This window comes from Blennius ocellaris (genome assembly GCF_963422515.1).
Source record: "Blennius ocellaris genome assembly, chromosome: 4".
Classification (NCBI taxonomy): Eukaryota; Metazoa; Chordata; class Actinopteri; order Blenniiformes; family Blenniidae; genus Blennius; species Blennius ocellaris.
In genome coordinates, this window is record NC_137653.1 from 19,420,753 (window position 1) to 19,444,953 (window position 24,201).

At 39.8% G+C, this 24,201-nt stretch overlaps 2 protein-coding genes across 2 annotated transcripts; both read right to left on the reverse strand.

Moving 5' to 3' along the window:
* Nucleotides 1–2,834: 2,834 nt before the first annotated feature.
* LOC308129022 (red-sensitive opsin) lies at nucleotides 2,835–5,034 on the reverse strand (the record flags this gene model as incomplete). Its single annotated transcript, XM_080494768.1, has 6 exons — nucleotides 2,835–2,933; nucleotides 3,048–3,287; nucleotides 3,371–3,536; nucleotides 3,617–3,785; nucleotides 3,909–4,205; nucleotides 4,932–5,034. The coding sequence occupies 6 exons, from the start codon at nucleotides 5,032–5,034 to the stop codon at nucleotides 2,835–2,837; spliced, it is 1,074 nt and encodes a 357-aa protein (XP_080350894.1).
* An 11,925-nt stretch (nucleotides 5,035–16,959) lies between these two features.
* Nucleotides 16,960–18,470, reverse strand: opn1sw2 (opsin 1 (cone pigments), short-wave-sensitive 2; the record flags this gene model as incomplete). Its single annotated transcript, XM_080494767.1, has 5 exons — nucleotides 16,960–17,061; nucleotides 17,269–17,508; nucleotides 17,599–17,764; nucleotides 17,842–18,010; nucleotides 18,092–18,470. The coding sequence occupies 5 exons, from the start codon at nucleotides 18,468–18,470 to the stop codon at nucleotides 16,960–16,962; spliced, it is 1,056 nt and encodes a 351-aa protein (XP_080350893.1).
* Between the last annotated feature and the right edge of the window lie 5,731 nt (nucleotides 18,471–24,201).

The following is a 24,201-nucleotide window of genomic DNA, read 5'->3' on the forward strand; positions in this document are numbered from 1 at the left end:
CACTAAAGTAGTCCCGACACATTACTTAGAGCAGTTTTGTTTTGTTTTTGTGTTATCTCGTCTAAAGCCGTTCAGTGTGGAGACGTGTCTCCTGCACACACACTGAACACACACACACAAACACGCAAACACCCAAAAACACAAACACACACACACACACAAAAACACACACACTTGTACTTTAAGTTGTATAACTAATTTTACACACTCTTCTGATTGCAGTTTTCGTTTAAATCCATATTTCTTTTGCTTTACTGTTTTAGATATTGAGTCAAGCGAGGGTGACTTTTACTCATAAATTTTGCGTCACCAACTTCATCACTAATTAGTTTTTGTACAACAGCTTCCCATTTTTAATTTATGTTGCCAGTGCGATCTCATGGACCCACTAATTCCTCCTTGAAAGACGAGCTTCTAGGGCAAACCTGTTGTTCGCTCCGGTCTTTCAATAGGTGTTCGATCACAGGAGTGAGTCATTTTAGATTTTCCCACAATTTCACCTGATGAGTCAGCAATAAGAAACTATTTTTACTCCCCAGATAGAGCTCAGTTGACACCGTGAGGTTTTACTGATCGTCTGGGTTTCGAAAATAATTTCTCTTCATACACACAGTCCTTTGGTCAGTCACACAGTCACTCGAGTACTTTTTGTTTTTATTTATATAATGCATACCATTTCTATGTGCTGTCATAACCTTTTTGCATCTTTTTAGGATCCTTTTTAGTTTTTTTTTTTTTTTATCGCATTTTGTAAAGCTGTTATTTATTTATTATTATTTATTTATTTTTGTGTATTGAGACTCCCGTCGAAGTCGTATTTTGCGATCCAATTATCCAAATGTTTTACATTTTCTTCGCTGCAGCGTTCTACATATTTCCAATCTTTACAAGTTAATTTATCGCGCGGCTTAGGTTTTTTGGTGTTCCCTTGTCCCATTTTGTTTTTAAAATTTGGACGGACCGTACTACGTGGGGTAGTCTATGGTTCCGTTGGTCAACCTGTCAACAGGGTAGTGGTTAATTTTTTACTGATCGTGGTAATTCTCACTTCAACCCTTTCAGGTGGAGAATTCTTGCCTGTGCATCCACGTCAGCCCACTACTTACTTTCCTGTTGTTTTAAATGGTGGCTGTAACCTAGTGGTTCACAGTCCACCCACTCATTCAACATGCACACTTTTAGTTTCTTTCTTACGGAATTTTCGGTGACGCTGTAACCGTGGACTCCGCTGTCCGTTTTTAATGTGAACTATTCTCAGGCGTCCACTACCTCAGCGCCTTTTTATTTACGGAATTTTCGGTAACGCCGCAACCGTGGACTCCGCCGTCCGTTTTTAATGTGAACTATTTTCAGGCGTCCACTACCTCAGCGTTTTTAGTTTTACCTGTTAGAGTCTAGAATTCACAGGGTTTTACTATTCTGCAACCCTCAGTCGCACATTTTCTTTTTAACCCAAAACAATGCTCACCCGTCGGAGTCTTTTTCCTCTCGCCGTTGGATGTCTTCAACCTGCGGGTCCCAGCACACGAAGCAGTGTCAGTTCCTGGAAAAGGTGCTGGGTCTCACCTAGTGAGGCCCGCCACGGCCGTGGGCTTGCTGGCGACGACTGCGTGTGCCGGAACCACCAGGCGTTGTTGGCATCCGGCTCGAAGGACCAAGTTAAATGTCAGGTTTAGGCTACAGACATTTATTAAATCTGCAAGAAAGAAGAAGACAACACGAATGAGCTTTGGTTACTCGCGAGGAGAATGGCCTAGGAGCGTGTTCAGATTACACCTCCTACCCACTCTGAGCTTCAGACCATTCTCCTGCGTTTTTATTTCATTATCAAAGGGGAGGGTTTACAGGATACACATCATAGTAACAAAACATTCTGTGAGTTTTAACAGTTTATCAACTATGAATACAATCAAAGGACATCCCGCGCATAGGACGTCGAGATGGCAGCTGTGTGGAAGACGCGGCTCATCTTGTTTATCAACCTCGGTCAGGTTGACCTGCTCAGAACATGTGATTAGTGAGCAGCGCCTGAGAGGCGCTGCTAAGAGAGAATACACAGAAATAAGATAGAACTTGAATATGAATATAATTAAGCACGAATATGGCAACTATATATAAAATTACTCTGACAGCAACCGATACTGTGTTTAGCATCCAGCCAGTAAAGTTCTTACACCATGGGAACTCAACAGGTTTTGCTTCAGGCTGTTACTATTTTTCGAGGTAACTTAATGGAGGGTGTCTGAAGAAAAGTCCAACAAACAATATTAGTGCAATTGTTGTTACCATTTTTCTAGATGTATTCCCTTTTCCCCACACAATCCCCATCAAATAATGCATTTAAGGATAATTGGTAACTCCATATTGTCCATGGGAGTGAATATAAGTGTATAAATGTGCTCTGCCTTCACACATGGCCGACTGGCTTCAGCCCCCCACAAGCCATCAGATGGATGGATTAATGTATCCAGAATAATTCATCAACACAATGAAATGTTGACCTCCAGGTTTGATACTCTACAAAGTCCCCGTCCTATTGATTTTTATAGATATTGAAATGCTTGCCAGGTTCCCCATTAGTGTCGAGTGCAAGAAAACACTGAAACTGTGAAATATGCTTGATGTTTTTATATTGATTTGAAAAAAAACACACAAGTGATGTAATGATTCATTCCTTCATGTATGCATATATATAGAGATTTTTTTTTCTCCATTTGCCAGAAAGCTATATTTACTAAAAAAAAAAAGAGAGAGAGAGATAGAAATTAAACAATAAATATTAACTGTACAAATCAACATAGGTTTCTTTTTTCCAAAGACAGGGCCGTGGAGGTTTATGCTGGAGCCACAGAGGAGACTTCTGTCTTTGATGTGGATACTTCTGAGCCATCATCCACCTGCTTGCCAAAGAGCTGCATGATGCATGTGCGGAACTGATGGGGGGGGGGGGGGGGAGGAAGAAGTACAGTTGTGTTAAAAAAAAAAAATATATATATATATTTCACTTGTTAAAGACATTGATAATTGACTGAGACTGCTGGGCCCACCTGTCGGTTCATGAAGACATAGATGATTGGGTTGTAGATGGTGGCGCTCTTGGCAAAGTATGCAGGTACGGCAGCAGCCAGAGGATGGAAGGCATATCCAGGGTTGGCCGCAGCAAAGCAGGCAAAGATGGTGTAAGGTCCCCAGCAGAAGCAGAACGCAAAAATCATGACCACCACCATCCTGGACACCTCCCTCTCAGCCTTTTGGGTTGACTCGGACTCCTTCTGCTGCATGGCGACCTGTGGGAAACAAGTCAAGGGTGTGAGATTTTGCCAGAATGTCGCTTTGAATTGAGTATTTAAATGTGAGTGTGATAACCTACTGCACGGATGGCCAGCCACACTGCAAGGTAGCACAGGATGATGACAGCCAGGGGAAGGAAGCAGCATGTGACCATGAGCACAATCATGTAGGACTGGACTCCAGGGTCTTCAGTGCCGCTGAATACATCAGGTCCACAGGAGGTCTTCAGTCCATGAGGCCAGTATCTGACACAAGAAGAGGTTTGGTTTGCGAATCCAGCCCATGTGAGACGAGGGGAAAGCAAAAACAAAGCAAAGCAAGTCACCTGCTCCATCCAAAGAGGGGAGGCGCACACCACACAGCTGACCACACCCATGAGAACACAATTCCAGCTGTGGCCCATTTGGCATCAAACTTGACATTTCCAAAAGGTTTGCACACAACTATCCACCTCTCCCAGGAGATGATCGTCAAGGACCAAAGAGCAGTAATACCTGTGCAACAAAAGATTATATTCCCCAGATTAATTTGACTCACGGTGCAACTTTAAATGTCAGAGAATCTTCTCTTTTTCATGCTTTTACACAGTTGAAACACGTAAGACTGCGACAACTTACCACACATCGACACAACGTAACCCTCGAACTTGCACATGGGATGTCCCAGAATAAAATACCCGAAAAACTGGTTGCACACACTGATGGTGCTGGCAAAAACTGTCTCTCCAAGATCAGCAATGGCAAGATTGACCAAGATCCAGTTGAGTGGGTGGCGGAGTTTCTTGAACTTGGCAGTGGCCACCAAGACAAGACCGTTGGTAAAGACAGATAAGATGACCACAATAAACATCCAGAATGTGGCAAGATTGTAAACCCATCGGGGGGCAATGTGGTAGTTGGGACCCTCGAAGGGATCTGAAAAAGAAAAAGGGGAAAACAATATCTATTAGTCTTAATTTTATATTGAATTTAATTATGAAATATACATAAGACTTTTAGAAATCAAACCAACGAGTTGAATTATCTAAAGGCTTATGTTAACACTCCTGAATCTATTTCCCAAATGTGCAAAGCGTCACTGCTTTAGATTGTGGTTGAAGTTGCTTTAAGTACCAGAGACAGCAGACAAAGCTTTAAGGCTGTTAAATAAATAAATAAATAAATAAATAAATAAATAAATAAATAAATAAATAAATAAATAAATAAATAAATAAATAAATAAATAAATAAATAAATAAATAAATAAATACAAATCCCTTTTCAAGTGGGAGTGATGTTATCCACGGTTGCTATACAAAGGGTAGAATAGCCTCTGTTGAATGTAAATTAATACATCTCTGTCTGGTTAACAGTGAAACTCTAAAGCTTTGATGTAACGCCGTACAAGTCGTACAATTCATGGGGTTCAGAACCTCATCCGACAAACGGAACACTCTACTGATAAAGTCAGCTTAAATGGATCAATTTCAGTCTCTGTTTTGGAACCAAGGTGTAATTATTCAACAAAAAGCCACAAGACGATCACCTTCTTATATTCAACACTGCTGCTGTCCATCTGTGCTTTGACACTACTCTCACAAGCCAGGCTAAAGTCAACACGCCTATCAAGTTATGGAAAAAGAAAACGTGATGGTACTGTACCTCTGGTGTTATTGGTGTTTGTGTAAGCGAAGGCTGAGCCCCTTGTCGTATCTTCGTGGTACCGCCTTGCAGAAAACACCTGTTTCCCCCATTCCTCTGCCATCGTGAGATTGGAAGGAAGTCCTGAACTGTGTGTCTTGTCCGTCTTGTCACTTGCACCCTCCTTGAGCGACTGATGCTGCACATCTGACTTTAGCTTTTATACCTGTGCTCCCGAGACCTCTGATGGGATTAGGACACAATCAAATTACAGCGACGGTGTGCCGTTTGGCACCGACACTCAGCGGAGGGGCAATAACCTTATTTTGAACTGTAATTTAAACTAATGAGGTTAAGACACAAAATTCCACAATAATCTTGTTTGAAAGCGGATTTGCATCCACTCGCATAGGATGTGGATTAGGAGTGAGAATTTTCACACTCACAGATGTATGTAAACCCCCCCTCCCAAATTATTTTCTTTTACATTTTTGATCCATGTTTGGGTTATCCCTCAAATTTGTTCAAGCGCAGAAAGGTTGAAATAATTAAACAAGGCATGTTCATCCAGTTATATTTCAAAACTTCACTGTCAGATGCTTCTTGATGCCCAGCAGACTGAATGTATTCAATAACAAATTCAGACTCATTGTACATGTCACATGCTGCCAATAAATAAACACCGATGAGCTGATTATGGCAGCTTAAAGTCAATTTATGTACCATATGTTGTTGATTCAATGTGTAGTTAAAGGTACACCTCTCAGACTTGTGAGAAAAGTTTCACATTTGTGAATTACGTTTGTAGATTACAATGAAATCTTCATCGTGTATTATGACGAGTCAATGTTCTTCATCCACACCATGCAGGACTGAAATGTGGTTGTGGCAATTACGAAAACCTTGAATGTGGAGATTAGTGGTGAAACAAAAGGTAAAATACACAACTGATTTTAGTCCCTGGGAAAGTTTTCACTAGACAAATAAGCAAGCTTTGTTTTAGATCTTACTGATGTCTCATTACTTGATTATTTTGATCTCTCTCTAAAAAAAAAAAATGGTTTGAATTGAAGTGAGCCGGACAAGAGCAAGATTAACTTCATCACGTTTGTAATCGTGATCACGATGACATATTGATCCTAAAATAAAACATTTTTCATGAAACACAAGCTGAGGTTAAAAAAAAAAAGTCTTTGTTTGCACTTTCTTGTCTTTGGGGGGGGATCCTACTTGGCAGGACAGTCCCGTCTTAAAACAGCTTTGTAGGACAAGTGAAGATCCACACCATAGCATTAGCCAAAGTTGCATTTGTTGCCATGTGATTCAAGTCACCTTTAATCCCTCCGGAAAGTCGGTTCACCTCAGAACAAGGGATTTTTTGTCAGTGCTTTGAGCCTATATCCCACGTCATAGACCTTATGGCAAGGGCAAAGCGGATGGAAGGGGTAGGGTTCCCCTGACACATCCTGTGGGAATGTAGAGCAACTAGAAGGTCTTGCACTTGTGGACGGATGGGCCACCAGGTTAGAGACACACAACATCTCACCGTGCTGCATGAACGAGTCTTTGACCTACTAAATAACCTCACGAAAAGAAAGATGCTCAGCAATCCTTTCACAATGGTGTCGATATATATAGCAACACGGGACACTTTGAAACATGGATTTTGTTTGGGTTTTTTTTTTATATATGTGACTCAACCTGGATGGAAAAGACAGCCTAGACTACGAGGCCATGACAATGGTCATGTAAGTCAACAGGCTTGAGACCACATCCTGCCACAACAACTGCCTTTCTGTTTATCATTGGCTTTTAATTGAGCTATTTCCGTGGGCACATACAATTTAAATGCTTTTCATTTAGTTGTGAAATTTATGAATATAATTTTGGCAGAAAACTGTGCGTGACAGCTGTATTTGGGCAAAGCGCTTCGCTTCTATGTACTGCCACCAAGATAGGGTGTCTTTAAGAGATAAGAGAGCCACTGATTAGGGAATTTGGCGACAGGCTGAATGATTAATTATTGTCTTAACTGCTGTCCTCTCAGTTTGCTCAGCCAGTCTCAATGGCCGGCAGCTTCACATTACAAATGGCTTTTTATTACAATTTGCTTCCCCCCCAAAAAATGCAAATTTCCAGCTGTTATATAAAATTAGCTTGTAATCATGTTGTTTTTCCATGATCCTCACAGGTCAGTTGACAACATCACTGACAAATAACAGAAATGTGATATTTTGAGAAGTATATAATGTGAAATCACTCATTTATATAAAAAACAAACACTTTCCCCTCTGCGATTGGATTTCCTCAGGTGTCATCTTAAAGACATATCCAATATAATAAAAAGACATGTCATTACACTGTGGCGGGGAGCCAAAGTGACCGGACAGAACAGGACATAAACAGACTTGCCATAGCAATAACAATGAAAATATATCAGTTTGTGGTCAGTCTCCACGTGGTGGTTGTTCTCCAGGCAAGACGCTGTGTTTGAGAATGAACATGAAATATGGATCTCTTTTCAGATCACAGTTGATGTTCAGTGATGTTTGTTTTCTTCTGTCCCAGCCGGGTCAATGATACAGTTTTCTGATGCATCTAATGGAAATGTAACAGATAGCCGTGGCTTGTCTTCCACTACAGTGTTGCACACAGAGCAAAAGCCCTTCCACTTCAAGGCAATTCATTTGAAAACCGAAAACAATTCTGCTTGAAAATGTTTTTTTTTGTCTCGATCGGGGCCCTCAGACTACATGTGACAATGTTCCAAATGTTGTTGCGCACATACTGCCAAACTGCTAATGCAACAATTTGCAAAAATAGATTTGATGAAATGGTTTCATCTGTTGCAATCACAGAATATTGAATAGTCACTGGAGCTGTCTGAAGAACGATCGTTTTTGTTGAGTTTCACTGTTTTTTTGTTGGTGGTAGTATTTTATGTGGGTTGTTGCACCAGCAGACCAACCTCTGAAAACTGCACTGAACTTTAAGTAACTGTGATCAGACTCTTTAATTGGATCAGCCCTGTGTTCTGTGTGAAAATTTCAAATAAATACCTTTGACATGGTCGTAATAGACTTTAATCTCGTTAATCAGTTAACCTTATCTAATGTTATTGATCTCCAATAGTAGTCGGTTTGCTATTTCAGTACAATGCTCGGGACGGCCTCCAAATGGGCCATGGTGAAATAACAAGCCAGACGGGTCAAAAGTCTCACTGTTACATCTTTTTTTTTTTTCCAAATCATTTGTGCAGTGGCATCCGTTCAGACGCTGTTAACGTTTTTCGGGGTGAATTTGGTGACACAACCTACTTACAGCACAGTAGGGATGTGGGGCATACAGATGCTGCGGATCAGCACCGCCTCTTGTCCGTTATTCATTCAGGTCGAGGATCTGTGGGGCAAGACGCCTCACCCTAGTTTTCCCGGACGGTTACATCACTGTGAGGTCTCTTACAGACAGTGCTGTCTGAATGAGAGCCAAATAGAACAATTGTTTGCCTACATTCAAATATGTAACACCGTATGACTGCATTCAATGCCTGTCTGCTTTCTCTAACATATTTCCCTGGAATCCCATTATTATTATTATTATTATTATTATTATTATTATTATCATCCACTTTTTTACTTAAAAAAATGTATACATATACTATTTATGCATTTGCACACAATATTAGCAACACGTTATGTGAGACAAAAACTGCCTTTTACAGTTGGAGAGAGAGCAAAAGAGCTTGCTCTCTGATCTAATCTGTAGTTCAGTGTTCAAAGCATCGCAGTGTGGATGAGCAGGTTGACGATTCGGTCCTGCAGTGGCAACAAGATTCTACCTCAAGTGTGCCTTTTCGAGTTCTCAGGTTAAATGGTGATGTGGAATAACACCAGTTCAACTGATAATACTTGGTCGCACAGGGGGGAGTAACTTTTACTATCGCTGGATCTTGTGCAACCTCAAACCTCAGGGGTCAATCGGCTTGGAGTTTACGCCGGCCACTTTCGGTTCCTTCGGTTTCATGCTTCGGGTGAAAGTTATTCATTCAAGTCGGTTCAGACGCTGCAGTTCAGTGATTATATGTAATATATGCATATTTAGTAATCATAAGACAACCAGCATTATGATTTTAAACGTATTCCGTTACAACGAAATCTTTGCAAATTACCTCATTTAAGGCATGACCATGTAATTGTTGTATCAAAGAAAAAACGTTTAGTTTAATTAACGGGAGGTTATTTATTGACACCACAGTGACTGTATGGGTGTGCCCATATGTTATTGTCCGTCTCTTTAGCAACCTTCTATTTGATGGACGACAACCTGTCCCCACCTGTTTCCCCACACTGGTTTGAATATGCTTTAGTTCTCACACAACCTGTGTCTGCATAAAGGAGGTATAGAGGATGAATGGATGGGCCCTCATGTCAGGGTCATACAGTATATGTTATACACATAGGTTAACACGATATAAGGCAATGCATTAGTGAAGCGGAAAAAAAGTGTTGTGATTTTACACAATTTAAACAAGAGTTCCTTGGCACTAAGACCATATCTATCGTTTTCACATGCTTCAAACACAACTCCAACACCAACAGCAACAACCACCAAATGCAAAAATCCATGCAAGCATCAATTTTAATATTGGATGCTAGTGCTCTGCCACTTTATGCCACACACACACACACACACACAAACAAACCATACACTAAATGACCAAATACTCCACAATATAAGACACGAGGGCATCATATTTGAATTGCAAATGTGGCGAGTGAAACATTTAGTCAGAGCACACGTGACATGTTTCCTTGAAGGCCGACAGCTGTGTCCTGGAGGTTTCTACCTTTTCAGCGTTGAGCCTCGAACAAGTGAAATGCGGGCGGAGATGTCTTATGTGTCACAGCAGACCAAAGCAGATTATACGGACAACTCAGGTTCCTCCGCAAAACAGATTACCACACAGTAATTACTTTTGGCACGCTCACACCATAACTCTTTAATCTCTCCGGAACAACAGTTCACTTCGGGAGAAAGCTGAGGCTAATCATCGCTGCGACAGTGGTTTAATTTAATCCCGTGATTCTGTGTTTTTTCTGCGGACCTCATTTCTTGCACAGGCAGATTGGCTCGCTGATTTATTAAGATCTCCATACGGGACAAGGACTGTGCATGAAGACGCGGATGGAGCCGGAAACCAAAGGAATCTGTAAATTTCTCCTCTAATTTTTCCACTTCTCTGTTTTCGAATGTGTCTGTATTTGAATTAGTTCTTAGCCTCGTTGGGATTTCATTACATTTTGTGATGTAATGGTGGCTAAATAAACCAGGTTTTGTGCTTTTAGTTTTGTTGTGAATACACGTATCATTCCAGGGGGAAGGGGGTGGGGTCGATGCAGGATGTTGCCCTACTGACCCTTTCTGACAGCTTTTTCCCTGCACTGCTGGGACGTTTCGAGGGTAGGTCTGGAATTCCGCTAGTTCTGAACTATTCATGTTCGCTAGAAGTTCACTACTAGCAGAACTCGGATTTGCTCCCGACTACCGACGGGAACCTCTCTGGCCAGCAAGAGCGAGAGGGGAGGGGGACGTGTAGGGGTCGGGCGCTGCTGAACAGCAGGTGGGGGGGCAGATAATGGCTTGTAATCAGGTATTCTGGTGTGAAGTGAACCGAGTCCACTTTTTTTCCAACTGGCACGGAACTTGCGTTCACCTCACAGCAGATCACAATCCTGTTACCCAGGTGGGAGAAAACAAGTTTGATCTTTTTCTAACTTTTGTCATTCTGTACGATAACCACATGATGAATGTCATTTATAAAGAAAACAGCTTGTTGAAACTTTTTTTTTTTTTTTCTGAACCAGAAGTTGTGTTCATTTTATTATTTATGCAGCTCAAAAGGACAGTCGTGGCTGAAAGGACGGAGAAGCGGGCTTGGTTTTTGTGAGTGTGCAGGTTGGATTCCCACAGCGGACAGGTCACCACTGTGGGTCACTGAAGATGACCCCTTGACCCCCATCAGCTCCCTGCGGCACCCTGATGTGGGAGCACAACGAGTCAATGCGGAAAAAGGGAACGAAATAAAGGATGATTGGTTTAGCTTAATAAAGACATTTATTCCACTAAGTAACTAAGAAGTTGTTTTGTTCTTTATTTTCTTTTTTTTGCTTCATTTTCATTTTCAGCATCGATTACCTTTCACTCCCACAGAAGCTTGTGAAACTGCCCGCACAGAAGTGAAAGACTAATCCCATTCAGGTAACCCCGTTTGGCTTATTGCGTTAAAGCATTTGAAGAGATGGCGCGCATATAACAACTGCAACCGATTGGTAATTCATCACATTAATGGCCCTGCATGATGTTTCTGTAGCATGTGTACTTCATAAAACTGAAATGAAGTAATTTTGGGAATTGTTCATTCAATCGTTGGAGCCCATGTGAAGTGGCATTAACTTGCAATTGCACCCCTGAACAAGGAAGCGACCAAATATAACCTCGATAGCTTTTACAGCACCTTTAATCTTTATTATAAGCCTTTATTATAAAATGTTAAAATATTGTTTTTCAGTACTGTTAAAAAATGTTCTTGTGTTGAAATTTTGCCCTAAAAGCTTTTGCGTGGAACTTCATTGTAGCCTGCTTTGTTTTGTTTATTGTGTATAGGTGTTAAGTATTAAGTGTTTAGGTGTTGCATGAATAACACAAGTCAAAGTAGTTTTACACACATACATCATCACTCACTTTAATATTTAATATATCGAATAAAGAAAATCCATCAAGTTATAATATTTCTAAAAGCCTTACAAAGGGTTTTACTCGCAGTGTTAAAAATCCCAAGGTGCATTTTTACATAGTTTGAGTGTCAAACTGCATCACAAATAATTTCAAATTACATCAGATCTGGTTTACCATAAACCATGAAATTCCATCCATGCTTTTTAAATTAAGTTTGTAAAAGTAAAATAAAAAAATGTGTTTTTCCGAATAATGTCATGTTGTCAGTGTTCTTCCTCTCCTTTTTTTGTAGGTTATTCATTATCGGGATTCTTTCTATAGTCCAATATAGCCATTATGATAATAAAGCTGTAATTATTAACTGAACGCCAAATGCATCCACTTCTTTTAGTCGTCTGTAGTTCCCTCATGCCACCACTAGGGGCATTCTAGGTCCTCATAAGTCCCTCGTCAGACTCGCGCAGAGTGTTTGGCAGCGAGCCAGCCTGTTACTGAGGAGGATGTAAATGACATGATTGGAGCCCATGTGAAGTGGTATTAACTTGCAATGGCACCCCTGAACAAGGGAGCGACCAAATATAACCTTGATTGCTTTGATCATTTATTATAAATGTTTATTTTTAATATACAAAGTTCATAATTTTCCCCCAATTACGTCAAGTTTATATATTCAAGTATTCTTGGTTTACATTACTTTAAGCCTCCACTCAAAACACATTTCAGATAAAAATCGAACATTTTGTGAAGTAGAAGGACACCTGACTAAAGCGTTTTCTGTGAGTCGTTAAGAAATATTTACGCTGGTAATTACTTTCTTTTGAATCTTCAATAAACTAAAAAAAAAAAAAGATCAAGTGGCGCACAAAAAAAATCTAAGAAAAAATAGAAACTGGAAAATATGCTCTGAAAATCTTTACTTTTTTCTATCGTTTCACAAATTGTTCAAATTGAAATGGTTGATCTTTCAGTGGAGCAAAGCTGAGCTCTTTTGTTCTGTGAACACTGGACTCAGTTTGCTGTTTTCATTCTGATATTTATAATCCAAAAATGTACTATGAACTTAAGTTCCATGATTTAAAGAGGGGGATCAAACCAATTGTTTAGAAGTTGTATTTGTAATTCATTATTGTCACAAAGTTGTGGAAATTGTACAAATTCTATAGACAGAGGCTCTGTGGTCTGTGAGGGTTGTGGGTGTGGGGATGAGGGGTATGGGGGTTTAGAAAGTACTTTAAAAACATCGAATTGTGTCAATTCAAACAGGGATAGTGGAAATGTAATGGATGCTGATCAGAATGTGTTAATTAAGTTATAGATTAAGGCCTCATAAGTGTGAAGGCTGCGTTCAAGAAGAAATGACTCAAAGTGGGGTTCAGTGAGTTGAACGTCTGCTCCCTTCATAAGTGCGCCCTCTGTTGGCTGAATGCTGCACAGACAGTATAGACTACATATACAGACTACATACAGACTTATACACAGTGATGTTGGTAACGCGTTAATTAGTAACCTTTATTTTATTGTTTTACAAAGCAACTATAATCCCCTCAGGGCAGATCACTAGTCCATTGTACAGTTTGTATTAGTAGTACTAGTGGGCTGTGTGCCCATTTCCCCCTCTAATTTATTGTAGTTGTATCTATTTTTCTAATACTTGAAGTATTGTTTTTGAGTTTTCTATCAAAATATTCTTGTGTGAAACTTTTTTCTCGATTTGCACTAAAACAAGACATGGTGTTACTGACCAACAACATATTGTTGTTATTTTCACAGCACCTTTAATCTTTATTATAAAATGTTAAAATATTGTTTTGAGTTTTTCAGTACTGTTAAAAAATGTGTTGAAATTTTGGCCTAAAAGCTTTTGTGTGGAACTTCATTGGAGCCTGCTTTGTTTTGTTTATTGTGTATAGGTGTTATGTATTAAGTGTTTAGGTGTTGCGTGAATAACACAAGTCAAAGTAGTTTTACAGATATACGTCATCACTCACTTAAATATTTAATATGTCAAATAAAGAAAATCCATCAAGCTATAATATTTCTAAAAGCCTTACAAAGGGTTTTACTCGGAGTGTTAAAAATCCCAAGGTGCATTTTTACATGGTTTGAGTGTCAAACTGCATCAAAAATCATTTCAAATTACATCAGATCTGGTTTACCATAAACCATGAAATTCCATCCATGCTTTTTAAATTAAGTTTGTAAAAGTAAAATAAAAAAATGTGTTTTTCCGAATAATGTCATGTTGTCAGTGTTCTTCCTCTCCTTTTTTTGTAGGTTATTCATTATCGGGATTCTTTCTATAGTCCAATATAGCCATTATGATAATAAAGCTGTAATTATTAACTGAACGCCAAATGCATCCACTTCTTTTAGTCGTCTGTAGTTCCCTCATGCCACCACTAGGGGCATTCTAGGTCCTCATAAGTCCCTCGTCAGACTCGCGCAGAGTGTTTGGCAGCGAGCCAGCCTGTTACTGAGGAGGATGTAAATGACATGATTGTAGACTGTGGAGGCCTTGGAGGGACTTGGGGGGGGGGGGGGGGGGGGGGGGGATAAGGCCAGTTACAAGTCAAGTGGTTGCACGTGACTAGTAACTACAGCCCAGAGTGAAGTGTAGTGTATGCAGCAGGAAGCACACCGCCATGACCCCCACCATCCTCATCACCTTCTCCTCGGCCTTTCTGGGTAAAGGTGGACTCAGCTTGGGGCTTCACTGCCTGTTGAGAGAGTTTTTAGATGATGATCTAAATCAGGAGTGTCAAACATCTGACAGTTCTACATTAAGACAATGAAAGTGACTTTGAAACTTTTGACACTGAACCAAATTGAGCATTAAAGGCAGCCGTGCAGAGCAGAATATTGTAGAGTAAGGGACAGCAAAGCAGAAGCTGAAGAGCACGACTGCTGACCTTCTCTGTTGTGTGCTCGCCTTCTGCAAAAAAACAAAACAGTGAAGACACTTTACTAGAAACCATAAATAAATGCAACAAGTTATTTAGAACGCTCGCAGCACTCTCAACTAAATCTTGATATGCATAAGGATATAATATTGTTGCTCTTAAACATGAACTGGATCAACAGCACTGTTTAGGTCTGTTTAATTAATGATTCATTCATTAAGTTCAGCTTCAGTTAGAACTTTTATTTTGAAGCCAAATGGCGTTCTTGTGTAATTTTGGGTTGTTTGAGTGAATCAGTCTTTTGCAGTCATACATTGCGTATTTTATTGAAGGAGATGGATTTCTACACTAATCAGAGCAGCAAAGAAACACCTGAGATAAACTAACAAGACTGAAATGTAAAGGATTTATTTGGGGCCGAAAATGCGTCTCAGGGTATGGGTGGACACAGAAGCTCCACAGCTGTTTTAAGAATGTTAAGGAAACTTAAATGGTGTTAATAATTCCACAATATTATAGTAACCATGAGTGAATAGTCTGTGCTCAAGAACCAGAGGCAACAGTAAATCTGAAAACTTTTACTTGATAATTCACTCTGGTGGGGGTTGGAAACAGAATAATAATAAGTGGGCATGTTTGATCCATGAGCAATGATTCCTAACAGGATGTAAAAGAAGCTTTGTGTCAGAGAACAGCTTGCAGATCCGCCGACGGTTACTACCGAATGATTTTGATGGTGATATGAGTTACTATTGTGGGTCAACGGAGATAAATGTTGCTTATGTGTTTGCTCCACTGACCAAAAGCAGTCTTGCTACATTCTCTGTGTTTGTAAAGTTGTAAAGTTGCAGAGTTTTGCAACAAAGCCTGACAAACTTTCCTTCAGTTTATTCATAAAAATTTGGGCCAAACTATATAAGGAATATAAGGCTCAAAATCTATCCGGTGCTGGTGACTGTCATGGTGTTCCTGTGCTCCTCTCCTCTCCAATGGAGGAAGCAGGCTGCATTTATAGGAAGTGGTACTCCAACTGAGGCTCAGCTTAATTGGATGACAGACAGGATCTAAAGCTTTATCTGCGTTCCCACAGCAATATACCTCTGAGCTGAGACACGGATAAGTATCTCTGCACTACAGCCGGCAAAGTTTGCGTCATTAAGTCCCAGTGTAAGCACATAATGTTACTGAACCACCTAAACTGATCGCCTTTCGCCGAAGAGGCGTCCTGATCTATCGAGGTGGGGGCGGACCTGAAGTGCAAATCGTCGTGTTTGAAACGACAGTATCCGCTCTTCAGAGAAGAAAATAAACGTACCCAGACGATTGGGATCAGAAATGTCCTCGATGCTGACGCCAGCCAAGAGTTCCTTCGCTTCAGACCATTTTATGAAAAACACATTTTAGTGTTTTCCAGATTAAAATGTTCAAAAGAAAAACAAGGATACACAACATATACAGGTGGAGCTTACATAGAGATAAAAAAAAAAATACAAAATTATCTCAGTGTTTAATACTGAATAATGACTGAAGTGAAAGAGACATCACCAATCACCTGAGATGACCTCGAGACAACTCGATTGTCCATCCATCCATGTTTTTATAACACTTTATCCAACCTTAATTTGACCTGGAGTTCCTCCCAGCTGAGGCAAAGGCAGGTTCCACTCTGGTACACCAGTACATCACAGGGCGAACACGGAGAGGCACAGTCAAAAATCCTCTCAAAGATAAAAAAAAAAACAAACAAAAAAAAACAAACCTTAAAATCTTCACACCAATAGGCAATTAAATTATTATGGATGCATGTTTTGGGGTTGTGAGTGGAAAGTACCAAGACAAGACTTGCTCACAAACAGAACGTGCACACTGCACATAGAAATCCCCCAAGCACATGCTCAAAGCAAGGATTCCTTCACTGCGAAGTTGACAGAGCTCGCCATCTGTCGTGTGCCAACGACTTCGATGCAGAGTGAAGTCTCACATTTTGATTTGAGTCAATTCATGCTTGAGAGGGAACCATGCATGTCCAATACGTCTCTAACATCGGAAATGGTAGCGTTTTGGGGAATCGTGCAAACCCTAGAACTATTCCATCGCTGGGTTAACGGCTCAAGTTGTAGTGACTTGAGCAGCCATTCATTTTATTATTGATCCACCCCCGTACTTCACATCAGATACATGTGTTATCTAGAATCAACGACACACAGACTCTGGAAATATATTGGACCTTTTTTTATTACTTTTTTTTTTTTTTTTTTTTTTTTTTTTTACTTTGCAGATTATTTATAATTTATTACAAGTATTGCCTCATTTATCCATATGACACAAAAACATGTGTAAATTTTTTTGGGGTGCTATTTACAATCCATAAGTGATTCATGGCAAAGGGAACGGCAAGTGTTGGTGTCACGGGTCTAAGCAGGTCCGACTTTGGAGACTTCTGTCACCGATGATTGTGTCGAGCTCTCCTCCTCAGTGCCACCCATCCCCAGCATTGATAACATGCATGAACGGAACTGAAAAGCAGAAGAAAACAAAGAATTAGTTTTTCCAAGTTACTCTTGAGATCTTTCAATGAAGTAGTATGATGTTTTCCCAGAGAGGCATTTACTTCTTACGTTAAAAAAAACCCAAAAAAAATCACAATACTTCTTTCATCTCTAAAAGCTTAATTGAAACATTTACACAAAACACAAATTCTTTCACCACAACTTTCAACTGACCTGTTTATTGAAGAGAACGTAGATAATTGGATTGTAGACAGTCGAGGCTTTGGACAGACAGGACGGTATTGTGGCCAGTCTCAGGTCGATTGGCTGGTCGCGGTTGTTGACAGTCCAAACAGCAAAGGATGCGTAGGGCAAATAGCACACCAGGAAGCCAAGCACCATGACCACCACCATCCTGGTCACCTCTCGCTCCGCTTTCTGGGTGGAGGCAGACTCAGCTTGAGCCTTGGCTGCCTGCAGACGAGAGAGAATAACATGTTGGGGACATTCAGACTAATAGGACACAGAGGCTTTGAGTGATTCACGCCTTATGTGTTGTCTCACCATTTTCAAGGTGATGAGCAGCTGGGAGTAGCAGAATACAATGGTGGAAAAGGGAATGGTAAAGCAGAAGAAGAAGAGAAACATCACGTAGGACTCGTTGTTGTATTTGTTGTTTGTGGTGTACCAGTCTGGTCCACAGGAGCATTGCAGACCTTCAGGGATGTACCTGTCGAGACATGTGCACAAGATGAAGATCCTGCGTTTGTGGTTGAATTTAGGGGGTATAAGTTAGACCGCGCTTACCTGCTCCACCCAACCAGTGGAGGTACCGAAGCAACCAATCCAAAAAACCAGGTGAATACGCAGCATACTATAGCATGGTCCGGCTTGAAGACAAAGTTGCCAAGGGGCTTACAGATGACCAGCCATCTTTCAAAAGCTATCACAGCAAGAGACCACAGGCTCACCATACCTGAAACCAATAAACAAGCCATTAAGAATCACCTCTGCATACGGGTGGAGCAGGTTTGGAAGTCCACATTTGTGACCTTACCGCCAAGTGATGCCGTAAAACCCTCAATCTTGCAGCCTATGGTTCCAAAGACAAAATATTTGAACGCAAAAGAGATGGCAGCAGTGGACGAGCCCGTAGAGGACACAAGAAGGTTTGCCACTGCCAAGTTCACCAGGATGTAGTTGAGGTGGGAGCGGAGCTTCTTGTACTTTATGGTGCATGCAATGGTGAGCACGTTAATGCCAGTGCCAACCACAAATAAAAAAAACATTAATCCTGCCATTGCATAGAATAGGCCTATATTTCCCAAGTAGTCCTGAGGGACCAGAAAGGGACTAAATGCTGTGATATTGTTAGTGTCCAGATGGATTGGAAGCCAGAAATCCTCTGGGAGCTCCATAGCTTGACTGGTCCTCATTGTGTCAGCTGGACGATGCCTCACCGATGAGCCAGTAACTCAAAAACTAAATGTCACAAAATGAGGTTCAAACAAACAGAACAACCCGAAAGCTATGACGAGGTCCGGAGCTCTGTCACAGGATCTTCTGCTCTGCGTGTGTGCTGATGTTTATAAAGGAGCCCGGGATGAGACTTATCTCTGTAAGGAGGTCAATTGAATTAATAAATGACTAATTCATTGATTGTTACTTGTAAGACGTTTAGAGGCTCCTTCATCCGTCCTTCAAAGTCCGCCGCCAAGGAGTCTGATTTGTTGTTTCGGCTGCCAGCAGCTTGAATATACTGCCCCTTTCTAGACACATGAGGACAAGCAATGTTGTCGAACAGCTGCTGAAAATGCCTCGAGTTTTTGCAAGAACTTCTTGGTGGCAAGTAAGATAATATCCCAAGTTTTATGGATGTAAATGCTTGTTGCTCTCTACACATTTCTTAGCGTATTTCATTCACCCTACAGATGTCTGAAATGCAAAACATGCACACAAGCATACAGGAGCTTGTGTACCTGTTTCATGCCCGTGGAGCTACCAAACATTTGTTTTTGACATCACGCTTCTTTAAACAGGTTAATCCCATTTTCTTAAGAAGTAGCTAAGCTTGTCTTTCTCTGCTAATCTAGTTTGCAATGATATTAGGGCTGATAATCTCTTTCAAAGAATGGTTTAATCCACTCTATCAGTAATTTGTACAACTTGATACTGTACTCTTCATCGTCTCCACCACTCATATCCAGCATCTTCATCAGGCATGACCGGAACAGAAAGACAAAAGGTTAATCCTCATTAAACAAGAGCTGTTCTTAAAAAAAAAAAGAAATTAAAAAAAAGAAAAGAAAAGTTTTCTTATATATTGTGTTGTAGTAATTATCACTGTAATAGCGACATTAATATGTAGGATTCCAAAATGCTGAGGCATGTTTGGTTAAACACTAGAATTTTGCTTTCGGCTTCCGGTGTGTCAGGACATGTAACTAACATGTTTATTGAGCAGAATGTAGATAACCGGGTTGTAGAGCGCAGGGGACTCGGGAAAAAACAGACGGGACTGAAGCAAATCTCAGGTTCGAATGGCTGCCCGCGGTTGTTGACGACACAGAGAGCGAATGAGTTTTAGAGCACCCAGCACGCCAGGAAGCCCATCACCATGACCACCACCATCCTGGTCACCTGCCTCTCTGCCTCCTGGGTGGAGGCGGATTCAGCTTGGGCCTTTGCCACCTGTTGAGAACAAGAACCAAACAGAATATCATGCCTTTTGCGTGTATCAGCTCATTTATATCATTTGTAGTGCACCAGTCTGGCCCACACGGTCACTGCAGGCCTTCTGCGATGTATCTGCAGAGCTAAATAAGCAAACCGAGACCCTGTTTACGCGACAACGTTTCACGTGACGACACCTAATCCGTAAAAAAAAAAAAGGAGCGTTTGCACTGCAGCAGCACACACAGGGACAACAATGTAGTTAGAATGCCGGGCCACAGGAGGGCGCTGTTGCTTGATTTTCTAATGAAACCACACAGACATGTGTGCAGAGAGCAATATGCTATAAACATGAAGAAAATGGAGAGCACTCGACATCAGCATAGACTGATGACGCATCGGATGCGATCAGGCGTGAGTCTCAATTATCAAACTACTGATATGGACGATAAAACAAGAATACAGACGGCTAAGCCCGAAATGTCCCTCGATCCTAACTCCTTATCTATCGAAGGAAAAGTGTTGTAAAGCTTCCTAAAGCAGTTAGTGAAAGGCCTCGCATTGGTGCAGCAGTTGGACCGAACTTTCACTTAGTGACATCATAATACTGCGACAGCGGCGCAAGTTAGGGACGTCTGCTGTGGCCGGGGTGGAAGAACTACAAGTTTCTAGGCAGTGAACGGATTCACCATAGACGGGAGGAGGTTTGCCAGAGCCAAGTTCCCCAGGATGTAGTTTAAGTGGGACCGACATTTCTTGTACTGGATGGTGCACGCGACAGTAAGCGCATTGATGAAAGTGCCCACGGCAAATATAAAGAAAACATACGAGATGGTCCTGGGGTACTAGGAAAGGGCTGAGGGATGTGAGGTTGTCTGTATCCAAAGGAATGGGGATCCAGAAATCCTCTGCGATGTCGGTCATTCGGCCGTGCTTCAGTAAATGTATAGGCATATCTGACCCAGAATTTAATTAATTGACTGATTGATTAATTAATTGATGGATTAACTAATAAAAAACTGCAAGGTTTGCTCAAACAGATTAAATACAATGGGAAGTCAAGTAGAATGGAATAATAAAACTTAAGCCAATAAAGTCAACTACAAGTCTGCTTGTCAACGTCTCTAAGGTACGACTTCAGGTTGAAGGGGATGATGAACTGTCCCCTCAGACAAACGCCTTCAAATAAAATGGAGATGTGCGTAAATGTTGTTGCGCTCCTGTGAGGAAACTTCATTGTTGATTTTGAAGACTCCCACAACAAAAGAAGCTCACTTGACTCCATTATAGAGCAAATGGCAGCTAATCCAGCCACCAACACTATTAAAACTGCTTATCACGTTCAGTCTGTCCTTGGCCAATCTGCTTTCTGTTAGTATTAGGATGGATGATCTTTACCTTTGCTATCGTGTCTGGATCAAGCAGGGATTACCCACTCAGAGCAGGGTGTTTGCATCAGAATCCAAATCAGTATCCTTCTTGTAGGGCATCATTTTGTGGATGACTTCCTTGGCAGACCCAGCAGGAAACTGATAAATATCAGATTAGTCGGAGTAGATCAGGACAGCCATTGTTATGTATGGTAAAAATACCAACAATAACATTATGGACATGGGGTCTGCAATTGGCATTTGTACTTGTTTCTGGTACATAAAAACCTATGTTGGCAAATCAATCAACCGGAGAGAAAATAAAAGTAAATCATGAGGAGTTTCTTAAACTTGGATAGCTTTCATCTGTTCTGTCTCTGTCTCTCATGTTCCAAAGAATGCCACAGTCTTATGATCACAGGATGTGACCATACGGCTGTATAACTCCTGTTTATAAATAGAGTTGTATTCTTCTGTCAACTTCATTATTTCTATTAATTTATTAGTCACAATTAAGCCTTGTACATACTAATATTTAATACTACTTATTTAATTTCCATTCTGTCTTATTGATATTTTTAACTTTTTATTCTGTTTCTCTTTATTTTGTTCAATTCTGTGTGAAGCATTACTGCAAAGAATTTCCCTCTTGGATTAATAAAGTATTTCTATTCTGTTCTATTCTGTTCTATTCTATTCTATTCTATTCTATTCTATTCTATTCTATTCAGTGCACAATGTTGTGATTTGTGCAAATGTCAGGTGGACTAACATCTCACTAAAATCTTTATCCTTGCTCTCCCTGTTACTTGAGGTTAAGTCGGCGATGTAGCAGGTTAACAACAGGGAAGTGTTTCGTCATTGTGGTAACACATCCTCCTTTATCCCTTCTCTCCTCTCAAGATGAATGTAATGATGTGCTTAGTGACTCTTCAATCTGTCTGACTGAGTCTTTCTTCACATAATCCTTTTACAGCACAAGAAGAATGCCAACACGCTTCCACCATCTTACTTTTCCTCCTTTGTTCTGAAAATACAATTTCAAGCAAACAATATCAAAATGAGAACTTTTCCCTGGAACATAGAAAAAGTTCAACTTTCAGAGGGTCAAGGTCATTAGGATTTACAATATTTCCAGATCACTCAATTAATCAATCAATCTATCGACTGTGAGAAAGAAAACACCGAGTCTGATTACACACTCAAACTAAAGTGTTTTATGGCAATGTGTTTGTTTGTTTGTTCTTTTTTGTGTTAGTTTGCTGTCATTTTATTAGTAAAGTAATCAATGAGAGCAATGACTCAGAAGAACAAAAGTGAAATCAAAAGAACAAAATGAAACCTTGATTTATTTCAGACCACATTTACAATTTGTATACATCATCCCAACATTCTTGGAATTGAAATGGAACACAACATGTAAGTATATATTAATATTTACAAGGTTCGCAGTAAGATTTGATCCTTCGTGAAACCTGATATGTCAGGCTGAGAAAGTACACAGAAAATTGTTTGCTTTTGGTAAAAAGTGCGTATGTATATTAGATTATTTTTAATGCTTTTTTAAAAAGTGTGAAAAATGAAAAGCATATTTAATGTAAAATATAGAGAGTGAAGGTGTAAGAAATGCATAAACATTTTGACATTTGATTAAATAGTGAAATGAAACTACTGTTTGATTTAAATATTTCTGTGACCATTCACCTCATTGTCTACTCTGGAACATAAAAAAGGACAACATCTGGAGCTGCTGTTCTGTTGATTTTATTTCAAAGACGGCAAGATCTCTTCACTGTAATCAGACAAAATTGCTTTAAGTGAAAAGACAGAGCGTTTAAATTTGCTTCTGTTTTGTTGGACTTTTTAGTTTAAGGTTGTTTTGTACAGTTAATATCATTAGATAAGCAAAAACTGTAACCTTACGTGATTCTCGGCATAATGGGCCAACCATGAACCAAGGCAGCAGGTTCATTTGAAAAGAAGGAATCTTGACTATTGAGTCTATAACGGAGACTGTATATTGTATTGCAACCCACTCACGCCCGTCATCTACAGGAGAAAGTGTGTATTACAAAAAATTAACACACCAACCAGAAATACCTTCAAAGGAATAGTAACGATCTACTGACTACTATTATATATGGGAAAAATAGCTTACAACTTAAAAAATATGCACATTTAATTGATACTTTTGAATGATTCATATCTGTCACTTGGCTAACAAAACTGTATCCTGTTTGAAAATGGAGTCTTCAGTAATAAATAGCTCCTCAAACAGTCTGAAATATCCCCGTATACTCTCAAAATAAAATTGTTTTATGTGTTAGGAATACTTGATTATGCATTTACATTAGAAATGTGTCACTCATTTAAGAAGAAAAAAAGTTTATTTTTAAGTGTCCACAATACACACAATCAGAAGCGGGAGAAAAAGAATGGTAAAGACATAGATGAATTGGTCAAAAGGAAAAAAGTGCATCAATAGAGTGACATAGATCGGCTTCAATGAATTAATGGGAAAAAATTACAGCTGAATTCATCTGTTGCATTTAAAAATTGTCAAATCAAAGTTTGAAACAGAAGCGACACCAGTCTACCAAACACTCTGAGACAGTGAGTTTATCCTCAGAGAAAAGGAAGTCATTATTACAGAACATAATAAAAAAAAATAAAAAAACGTCACATATAGTGTAATATGTGGCTGTTAATGTGAAATTGTGGAAATGTGGGTCCCTCAAGACAAAGGTTGGGAACATTTGTAGTGGAGAACTTTAACATTCCAAAGAATCCCTGGCTTGTCATTCCCACTTAATCTTAAATATATATATATATATATATATATATATATATATATATATATATATATATATATATATATATATATATATATATATATATATATATATATATATTTGTTTATTCAAACGTCTTCCTTTTATTCTTTAGTTATTCTAGATATTGAATATATTAGCTTGCGTTTTATGAAGCTTGTCTATTGCCGAGCAGACATTGTAAAGCAACATTACTCTGCAATGCGTAGATTGTAAATTGGGATTTCTGTGTTTGTTTATTTGCTTCGTCTTTTCCAAGTATTGCGGTACTATGCTGTTTGAATCGATGGGGG